General features: G+C 48.2%; 2 protein-coding genes across 2 annotated transcripts; both read right to left on the bottom strand.

Moving 5' to 3' along the window:
- Window positions 1–6,109: 6,109 nt before the first annotated feature.
- On the bottom strand, window positions 6,110–7,882 carry L3040_000134 (uncharacterized protein; the record flags this gene model as incomplete). The annotated part of the gene is made up of 3 exons (XM_007295158.1): window positions 6,110–6,167; window positions 6,231–7,440; window positions 7,522–7,882. 3 exons carry the CDS (start codon window positions 7,880–7,882, stop codon window positions 6,110–6,112), a joined length of 1,629 nt encoding a protein of 542 aa, XP_007295220.1.
- A 1,140-nt stretch (window positions 7,883–9,022) lies between these two features.
- L3040_000133 (uncharacterized protein) lies at window positions 9,023–10,524 on the bottom strand (the record flags this gene model as incomplete). Its single annotated transcript, XM_007295157.1, has 6 exons — window positions 9,023–9,530; window positions 9,583–9,838; window positions 9,924–10,073; window positions 10,123–10,145; window positions 10,201–10,354; window positions 10,413–10,524. 6 exons carry the CDS (start codon window positions 10,522–10,524, stop codon window positions 9,023–9,025), a joined length of 1,203 nt encoding a protein of 400 aa, XP_007295219.1.
- Between the last annotated feature and the right edge of the window lie 243 nt (window positions 10,525–10,767).

Genomic DNA, 10,767 nt, shown 5'->3' with positions numbered 1-10,767 from the left:
CTCAAAGATCCATTCATTTTGCGAGTTCGAGTATCCTGATACTGGGATACGATTGATCGACCCGCCAGATTTCAAAAGCTTGGAAGCAAAACATAACGGAATGCAACAAGCGCGACGAATAAACAGCCTCCATCTCCCACCATATCCAATCCTATCCTATCAAAACATAACACTGCATCCATACGTTGCACAAAAAAGGACAATAAATTATACATAAATCCTGCACCGTCATTCTCTGTTGACATCGCCTCTGCTTCAAGAAGCGAGACTCGCCATGGGAAAAAACATATTAGCCTCTATTTCACCGTCCGCAAATCTCATCGGGGAAGAAAGGGTTCACGAAAGCGAAAAGTTCAGGGCGAGGACAAAAACATACAACAGCAGGTATTCGCTGGTGGTCACCCACCCAACTACTAATCTGCCGATCTGAGGCTTGTGTATGGCAGAGCGAACGGGATGCCCAATTCTCCTCAGTCTATGGTCGTATGTGTCATCTCATCACACTTCAGGTTCCAAATCCCAAGCACAAGACTCCGTACGGTGATGATTGGGGCAGGCAAAGTGTCCCCCTATCACAACACGATCGCAAACAGAATATATCAAGTAAGTTGACGTAAATGGCAAGCAGCTTACGTAACATCAAAGCGAGCTTGGGAGTGCACCTACCAAGGTATATACGCGCAATTAAGAGTTCACAGAATTTGAAGAGGCGGGTTTGTTTGAATGATTTGAATTTCGAAATAATAGTGTATCTTTGGTCTTCAATTGTCAGTACCGGTACCTACTTCAATCACGTTGTCTGCCATTTTGGGAGCCTCCCGTCACCACGCGCACTTTTTAACTGACCAATCAATTCCATTCGCTAAGAAAGGTTATTTGCATTTTTTCATGAGGCCACATTCCTCCTTATAGGGGAAGGAGCTCTCCGGTAATACAAAGCTTCGCAAGCTCGCTTGGACCAAAACATAAACCATCCCTCGAAACCAAGCTCCCCGTTTCCCGTATCAATGCGCAACCAGCCTCCATCTCACAGCATACCTCCACCTACCTACGGAGGTCAAACCGAGCCACCACCGATGGCAGCCGTGTGGGTAGGTCCCTGCCACAAACGATTCCCGCCGTCAAAACATCCCGGCGCCGCGCCTCCCGTCCTACATTCCATTCCGTGAATACTGCGGCAGCCACTCCGTTTGCTACATCCTCTCTCTCTCTCTCTCTACAAAGTCGAATTTGGCGCAGAGAGCTACAGACATGTAGACCGATGAAAATGAAAATGTATGAGTCTGAAATGAAACCTCCCTCCTCCCGCCGCTACACACCGCTCAACGTAGCGCTCTGGCTTGCAATTGAGCGATAGGTAGCCCACCCAGCCGGTGAAATAGAAACGCATCCGACGGACGGATCCGGACGTTCTTCGCGAACACCGGCCGGGCCAAACGAGATCGATAGGTAGTCCGCAGAGTTCTCTTGATAGGGAGAAAGGTGAAGAAACCCCGCGTTTGGGATTCACCTGGGGTTGAATCTGTGCGTGAAGAGATATTTGCTTGCTTGCTTGCTGCCATTATCGTGTAATCGCCAGAGTACCTACCTTTTTTGGGGGGGGGGGGGGGGGGGGGGGGTTATCTCAGATGCTACGGACAAGCAAGCAGCTCTGGTCATCGCTCTGCTGGGAGTGGTATGGTCTACTAGAGGGAGGCTCTATACCAGACAGTCTGTATCGGGCGGAGAGCTGCGCGGTTTTAGGTCGGGGGGAAGAGGCTAGCTTTGTTGCTGTTAAATGCGAGCAGCGAGGTACAGGGTTGTATGCATAGTAGTAAGAGATAAAGTAGCTTTAAGAAGAGAAAATAAGCTCCTCTAACATCAATAGCAGATCTTTCTTTTTTCTTTTTTTCTTTTATTCCGCGGCAGCCGGCGCCGCTTCCAGGAAGTTCCAACTCAGGATCCGCGTAAAAGCGATGAGTAAACACGGCGAGTAGTCATACTATCCCCCCCCCCTCCCACCCCCCTTAAAAAAGCCGAACAATCTTTCCTTCTTCTTCAACTTACCTGCAACGTGCAATAGGTACCCAAATCAGTGTTCGAGAGGAGGCTGCAGCAGTAAAGCCTAGGTATCAAACTTGACACCGACCTCACTCCCAACGCCCTCCGCTGAATCATCGCGGAATACACGAAGCTCGTAGCTAATCAATCCGTATTAGGGCTCACCCAGCGCTCTCTCTCTCTCTCTCTCCCTCTCTCCTTCGTACGTTCGTACCTTGATGACGGGTGCGCGGCAGTCGGCGATCACGGAAAGCGATGTATAAAATGTGTTCAGCAGCGCCGAGAGGCTGATTCCGTTAGCTTGCACCTTCTTGGTGTAGTCTACATCTTCTTCGTTTAGTCTAGATTCATATATATATATATATATATATATATATATGCTAAACATCAAGCTCAGCAGCAAAGGCCGTTTCCACTTTCCGATGTTCATAATCGCGATTTTCGCTGGTGGGTACATACTCGCATTACTTTGCTCTGTGAAAAATGTTACGTCTTCCTCGTGACAGGAGAGAAAGCCAGGGCTTCACAGAAGCAAAGTAGATATAAAAGGCGCGCTTCTATAGCAGAGTGTCATGATGACCCATAGAGAGAACGTCACGTCACATAATCATGAGGTCTGTTGATAGCGGTCTTGACTCAACTAGGTGCCGGCACTCATCCCGAGTGATTAGACAGCTACTTTTGTCCCACATCCTTCCCCAGTCTACTAGTTTGTGATGTGATGAGATAGGGCCTTCTATGGAGAATACTAAGACATGATCTTCAAGTATCTAACCTATCGACTAGCATACTCCTCGAAGAACAAACGTCCCAGGCGGACCGGAAGCGGCTTCCATCCCAACTAAACCCTCGAGAAATCTACAGTCAATTTTTCCTTGTCCTGCCGGCTTTCGTCACAATCATCCCCTTCACAGAATCCAATGATATGCCCAGCATCACCTTCCCTAGGACTAGTAAGTAAGTGATCCATCGCAGGTGAAGATGGTGCGACATTCCCTAGACGGTCTTGAGCGAGCCAGGAATAGGAAACGGGCTCCCCCTAGAACCTACAGTGCCCCGCAACTGCTGTTAGCCGAAAATCATAAAACCGCGATTTTTCGCGACACGCGTTTTTTTATCTTGTATAACCATTGCAAAAATGCCACTTTAACGTACTCTTTTTGCTACGACGTTTAATAATCGGCTTATTCGGCATCATCTTTCTTTTTATTAACGAGGATTAATTATAAGCGGCTTTGCTTTTAATGCAAATCCGACCGTTATTGCAAAGGCTTTCGAAATACTTCGTAGCACGATTAATTATACTCGAAAGCAAGCTTTATTACGCAACGAAAGTACATTTATACCGAAAGCTGCTCGGCGGAAATTATATTCGGTATTCGACGAACGAATTTTATTACGATACGTTCGTTTAAATCTTAAGGATTCATACAAAGATGTTATTCGAGCGTGTAATCTCGATTGTAGAGAGACTACTATTAAAAAGATTTTAAGAAATCATAGAATCTTTAATTAAAAGTATAAAAAGCGCTTCGAACTTACAGAAAAACACGCGGCTGCTCGACTACAATAGTGTTTAGACTATCGAAAGTAGACGGTCGAAGATTAAAGAGAAATCGTTTAATCGAATGAGTGTTTTGTCGAGCGAGGTCGAGGAAAAGAGACCGAATGGGTTTTTCGCACGCTTAAAAAGAAATGAGATCGTCGGATGGTTTAAACATACGATGCGAAAAAGAATATAAAAGTGATAGTTTAGAGAGCTTTTTAAGACCGCGGAAAATCGAATCTTTACATTATAAATCGAGATTTTAAATCGAAAAAACACGGGTATTCGGCATAATCTTACTTCGAAGTCTTCGAAGCCGAAGTCAAGCTAATCTTTCGAAAATTGCTTCGTAAATATTAGTTTCAGCAAGACAATGCATCAATCTATAATGCAAAGAAAGTTTAGCTTTAGTTTAGTAAAAACAAGATTACTTTATTAATTAATTAGCCACCTTTTTCTCTCGACTTTAATCCGATCGAGCACGTTTAGTAGCATCTTAAAAAAAAGCTTTATTAAATGTTTTTTAACGTTGCGATCGATAAATCGAATTTAGAACACGCAAAGCAAAGGATAGAAAGTTGTTTGCAAGCTGCATAAGATATATTAGATCAATCGTTGTTCGATAATTTGTATTAAAGTATGCCGGATAAAATTGAAGCTTGTATCGCGGCTAAAGGCTAGCATATTAAATATTAAAGTTCGTACGCTTTCGAAAAATTAGCTTAAAAATTAAGAAAAATAAAAAGAGTCTAAAGAATAAAATGATATTTTTCTTATTTAATTTAGATTTGTAATTATTGCGTAATTAAAGAATAAAAAATGGATGTCTATTGTTGATTTGGAGTTCTCGCTTAAATGGCCAATAGCAGTTGCCTAGTACTGTACAGGTATGCAATGTCAAGGGACTCCAGACAGCTCAAGCGTCTCCAATCCACATTTGCAAATCTCTTGTCCACAAAATCAGCATCAAGGTTAAACAAAGACCCTTCAGACTTCTTCTGCTCGAGTACCATATGCTTGACACTGCCAATGACTTCGTCAATATGCGCGTTGAACCAGTTTGAAAAACGAGTGGGGGATCGAAAGATGGTACGATAACGAAAGACCAAGGCGCATTTGCGGACAGGGCGAAAAGCTTGTAGTATTCCGTCACCATGCCCCTGGATCATACGGTAGTGCTTGGTAGCTTCGTATCGGGTTTCCCGCCAGATTCCAAGCAAAGTGGTATCCTGTTCGGGGACACGGAGCATCCATTCGTTCGACTCGGGAGCACGTATGAAATACGAATACAGGTGTTTAAATTCGATAAGGTGGATGGTTGAAAGCGGCGAGAAGACCTTCCAGATTCTTAGGCGAAGTTCGGCGGGCAATTTCGGGAAGTGTTTGAATGTGACCTCCTCCTCATCGGCACGTGCTTGACTCGCGGCTTCGTGTATGATGATACGGGGATATGTATGCGCTTACTTTTCGTGGTTTGAACTACTACCGCGCCTTCCTCTCTTGCCTCATTTGCGGGTTCCAAAAAACACTCCGAGCCAGAGATTGGGGCAGCCATGATAGCCGCAGCATCTGCGAGCCAATGCAATCATGCGTTGAGCATGAAATGTCGGTTGTGTCGACGGGGCTGGAGGGCATCGGATGGTCAGAAGTGTAGTGTCGTTTGGAGTCATTTTATGGTCGGGCTTAGCAGAGGAGCTATCGCTAGCGTGATCGAAAACGGCAGGAGCCGCCCCTATTCTTGAATCACATTTTGAGCCCGCCAATTCTGTAAATGAGATGGTGAGTTATATTTTCAGAATCTTGTAGAAGCACCAAAAAGGAGCTGTCGTATAGAAGCCTGACAATAAGGCTAGACCTCATGGTCCTCACAAAGAAGTGCAAAAAAGATGGGTGGAAAGCTGGTTGATTGTTCTAGCTAGGAGGTGTGTGCCCTCTTATAGAAGATGGGCCTGTCTAGTGTGGCCCTAGTGGCTCTGGCAGGAAGCATGGCAGGCAGGGTGTTTACAATCTGGGGATTCCCGCATGGCTCGAAATATTGTCGTCACCAAATCGTGTTGTTTCTCGCTTAATGACTGAAGGCATTGATTGGATATAGCAACATCACATCACCATTGTGTAAGATCGAGATGGCTACCTAAGACTAAAAAATCTTGAGACGTTCTGCCTACCTTTATATTAAAAAAATCTTCATTTCATCAGGCTACAGTCGAGTGTGATCTAGGTCATGCATATCAATTACTTTCATCTCAAGATGAAAATTGAGACCTTGTCGCTGGGATGGCAGGCCTGCCGGGGCCAGCCAGATTAGCCGGGCTCGCTTGGCCGTTGTCAACATATCTGTTCGAAAATGTCCATGTCCGTCTACATCTTGAATATTGAGCATCACACGGCGGTAGTCTCGTGGACTGTCAAACATTTTTTGTTCATATATCTCATACATGTATGTACCTCCAAAAAATGTGCCTCCCAGAACCAGACCATATACGAAATTTTACGCCTCAAGTTTTAAATTATACAACACACTTACAGCTTCGAGGCCGGCGACGCGCTTCCCACGCTGGTGATCTCGTTGTACAGCAACCTGTAACCATGTTAGCGGAGACCCAGTTAATTCAAAGGGAGACGGAGGGAGTAAGAAACTTACGAAGTCAAGAAATCGGCATAGTCCTCTCCCGTGATCTGTCCAGCGAAATACTGAGCCGCAAGGTGGTACTTATTCCCCTTCGCGCCTTTACTCGACAGCTCATCCGCCTGCTCCTTCAACAGCTTGAGCGCGTACGCCTTGTCTACCTTCTTGCCCTCGGCCGTCGGCACACCGTGCTTCACCCACTGCCACAGCTGACTTCTGCTCACCTCGGCCGTCGCCGCGTCCTCCATCAGGTAGTTGATCGGCACACAGCCGACGCCGCGCAGCCAACCCTCCATGTAGCCGAGCCCAATGTTGAGGTTCTTGCGGATACCCTCCTCGGTGATCTTGCCGGGGACGTTCATGTTCAGAAGGTCGTTCTGCCCGATCTTGACGTCTTCGCGGCGCACGAACATCTGGTTCGGCGTCGGCATGTGCTTGTTGAAGACCTCAGACGCGATGGACGCGAGCGCTGGGTGAGCCACCCAGGTGCCGTCGTGGCCGGCCTTGACCTCGCGAAGCTTGTCTGCATACACGCCTTCCATCGCCTTGTCGTTAGCAGCCTTATCGTCCTTGATGGGGATCTGGGCAGCCATGCCACCCATGGCGTGGACCTGGCGCTTGTGGCAGGTCTGGATGAGCAGCTTGACGTAGGCGTCCATGAATGGGACGGTCATGGTGACGGCCGAGCGGTCGGGGAGCACGAAGTTGGAATTCTGGCGGAACTTCTTGATGACGCTGAAGATGTAGTCCCAACGGCCGCAGTTCAGGCCGGACGAGTGGTCGCGCAGCTCGTAGATGATCTCATCCATCTCGAAGGCGGCGAGGATGGTCTCGATGAGCACTGTGCCGCGGATGGTGCCGCGCGGGATGGCGACAAAGTCTTGCGCCAGGTTGAAGACATCGTTCCAAAGGCGGGCCTCCAGGTGGGACTCCATCTTGGGGAGGTAGAAGTAGGGTCCTGCACCGCGGGCAATGAGCTCCTTGGCGTTGTGGAAGAAGTAGAGACCAAAGTCAAAGAGGGAGCCCGAGATGGGCTCGCCGTCGACGGTGAAGTGCTTCTCCTCCAAGTGCCAGCCTCGGGGTCGGACAATGAGTGTGGGGAGTGCGCGGTCGGTTCGGAGCTTATATTCCTTCTCTCCTTGCTTGAAGTCGACTTGCCGGCGGATAGCGTCGTAGAGGTTGACTTGGCCACTGATCATGTTGTCCCAAGTGGGAGCACTGGAATCTGATTACGGGATGAGTTAGCCGATATTTCTTTTGCAGCCATAATCCAGAAGCTTGCTAGATTCTGTCCGCCATGACATACCTTCGAGATCTGCCATGTACGTCCAGACGTTCGAGTTCAAGGCATTTACAACCATCTTTCGGTCTGTAGGGCCAGTGATTTCCACTCTGCGGTCAATCAGACCCGGAGCGGGTCTGGCGCCCTTCCACGCATCGTTCTCACGGATGTGCTTCGTCTCGGGCAGGAAATCTGGCAGAGAGCCTTTGTCGAGCTCTGCTTGTCTGATCACACGTCGTTGCAAGAGCTCCTTGCGGGTGCCATTGAAGGATCTGTGGAGGAGGGCGAGAAATGCAAGAGCTTCGGGTGTGAGGATCTTCCGGTTGAAATCTGTCACTGTGCCAGAGATGTTGACGCCTTGAAGGATCGAGTCGGTGGTAGCCATTGCGTATGTGTGTGTGCGTGTGTATATGTGTGTGTGTATGTATGTGTGTATGTACGTATGTATGTATAGGATATCTCGTATATGTGGGATGAGAATGGGATGTTTGTCTCGATTCAATGAATTAGGAGAGAAGGAAGAGGTGGATGAGATGGGAGAGTGCTGATGTATGTGCTTTTCACACGTCAGGTGAGGTGGGGGTTGACTACAGCTATATCTACCCAGCAGCACTGGCCTGGGCCCGGGTGGAGGGGAAGAAAAGGCTTACGGAAAGCTCGTGAATGTGGGGAACCCCCAGGGACGGTCCGTTGATCTGCTGCTGCCGGTCTAGGTATCTAAGTATCTATCTATCGATCGTGCAGTTGTTATCGACACGGCGTTCAGCTTTCCAGATAGCAAACAAAGTAAGACGGTTCTCTCTTGTGGTTGTGCAAAGGGTTCCATAGAACAGCCGATGATGGCATCGCTGGCAAGCAGATAGACAGACATGTCCAGATATCAGCGACATCAGCGACATCAGCGACATCACCGATAAACACGTTCGTTGATAGACCTCGGCAGTCCCGCCAGAGATACTCTACCCCTGCAATGCCCGGCCATCTCGATTCTCCAATGTCTGGAGCCAAGCGAAACTAGAGTCACTGGCCCCCCAAAGCCGAGGCAGATCATCCGACTTCCGATCCTATTTCCGATCCTGCACCGCTCCGCCGGTTCATCCGCCCGACCGCCCGACCGCCTCATGTGATCGATCGATGGAATAGTTAGACGAGTTTCCCTAGCCACACCGCGATAACATCTTCAAGACTTTCTGCGAATCGGCGACGTTGGATGGATATTGATCTATTCCTCTCATACACTCACTCCTCTTATATATTCTCTGGTTGATTTCTAGGTAATCGTGATATCACGTTCTGGCGGTGTTGAACTCGGGCTTTTCATCATGATCATCCTACTTTCTACCACAACACCAGCAGTAGCCGATCACGTAGCATATACGCATAACCCAGCGGACGATCAAGTAGACAAGAGACTGTTATGGTAATAGATTATCATTTCTACTGGATTAAATCCTCAACCCTCCTCACCCACACCGTGAAAATGTTCACACCAAGGCATATTACCTACTGCAGAATTACCAACGCCTCAACGATGACTCGTCTCCTTCCCTTCCTGAGACGATCCCCAGATGGTGGTGGTCATCCCCAGACCCTTCCCCAACCCCGAACTAACCTCGCTCGCCAGCTCCCACTCACTCCGCCACGCATTTCTATCTTTCAACGGCTTCATATCCTCATCACTCCCATGCGACGCCCTCCTGTCAAAGCCATCGTCCTTCCACATTGATATGCTCCCATCACAGCTCTTCCTCCGCTCAACGGTAATGGAGACCTCTCGGGTGGCATAGATATTTTGATCGCCCGTAGCAGCAGCAGGGTGCTCACTCATCGACGCGTCCAGTCGCCGATGGACGTCCTTCAATCTTCCGAACATCTTGGTAAGCTGCGTCGCGACGGGGTTGGGTTTGGCGTCGCCGACGACGGCATGGTCCAACTCGTCTTCATCCGCGGATGCGATCTTTGCGATCATTTCCGCCATCGACATCTCGATCTTGAGCTTGACCATGTACGCGACAGGATGGAACTGCATGTAGCTGCGCACGTTGCACGTTAGCGAGAAATCTGATCAAACGTGGCGATACGTACACAAAACTGTTGTTCAAGCTCATCGTCCCAATGATGAGGCAATCCATGCTGAGTGAGAGGCATATAAGCCACTGGTTGTAGCGCACCAGGCGGTCGTACTTGACTAGTCCTTGGCGCACGAGTCTTTGCTTGACGATGTGGTTGAAGTAGAGATTCAACGCGCCACCAATTACGAGATAGAGGGACTTCTCACACCGATCCCATATTTCGTTTACGTAGATGTAATTCTTGGAGATTTGAAGTCGCGCCGGAATCCCTGTATTTTTTTTACTGTCAGCATCCTTCCTTTATAAAAGCGACTGCATCGTCGTCCCCGATTCATAGCTCTAGGAGTAGCTTACAGATACAGTAGACAGATATGTTGATTGCTGTGGTGAGAACGGCAACGCAGATCTTGAGCCTCAGTGCCTGGCGCTGGTCGACGAGGAGTAGCGAGACTCGGTTGACGATAATCTGGAGCAAGAGTTGTACTTGAAGGGCCCATGTCGTCACTGGGTATTGTTAGACCAAACCAGACGTGACTGGCAGTGTAGTGCTCACGGATGATGAAGAAGAACGTGAAACTATAACAAATTAGTCGCGTTGCTCCTCCCACTGGAAGCAATTCGAGATATGTACCTGTCAGGGATAGTGCCGTTGAGATAGAGCCAGCAGATGATGCTGAATATAAAGCTCACAAGGATTTCGCCCCATACCATGAAAATGTAGGGCGAATTAGCCCTGTTGAATCCATATCGCTGGGCGATCACGGTTGTCTGTTTGACGGCAGTCCCTATCGGTACATATCAATACACTGATCGTCATCATCTCAGACGTGACGGCGAGCTTACACGTGGTGAGAAAGCCAGAACCAAGAGTAAACCCCCAAGCAATAGATGCAATGACCAGATCAGCCCGAGAGACAAAAAGCGGCTCGAAATCATCTGGAAGAAATTTTATCATAATCTATTATAGCAGAACATTTGAGCTGCTTTATGACGGGACCGGGAGAATTTATCTTAGGGCGATGCAACTTAAAGTACTTTCTGGCCTCCAACGACCGGATGAGAAAGTCCGCTCGGCAGTGGCTTCTCTTTCCTCTATGATGTTTGCCTCTGAAGCCTTTGGGATGCTCCCTTTCGACGTCTTCTTACACGAATCCGAGTCATGCTGCTACAAGCCGTAGCCAATGAAATTGTAGTTTGG

Source organism: Drepanopeziza brunnea, assembly GCF_022702325.1.
Source record: "Drepanopeziza brunnea f. sp. 'multigermtubi' strain 214-2 chromosome Unknown ctg1, whole genome shotgun sequence".
NCBI lineage: Eukaryota > Fungi > Ascomycota > Leotiomycetes > Helotiales > Drepanopezizaceae > Drepanopeziza > Drepanopeziza brunnea.
This window is presented reverse-complemented; position numbering and strand designations above follow the sequence as displayed.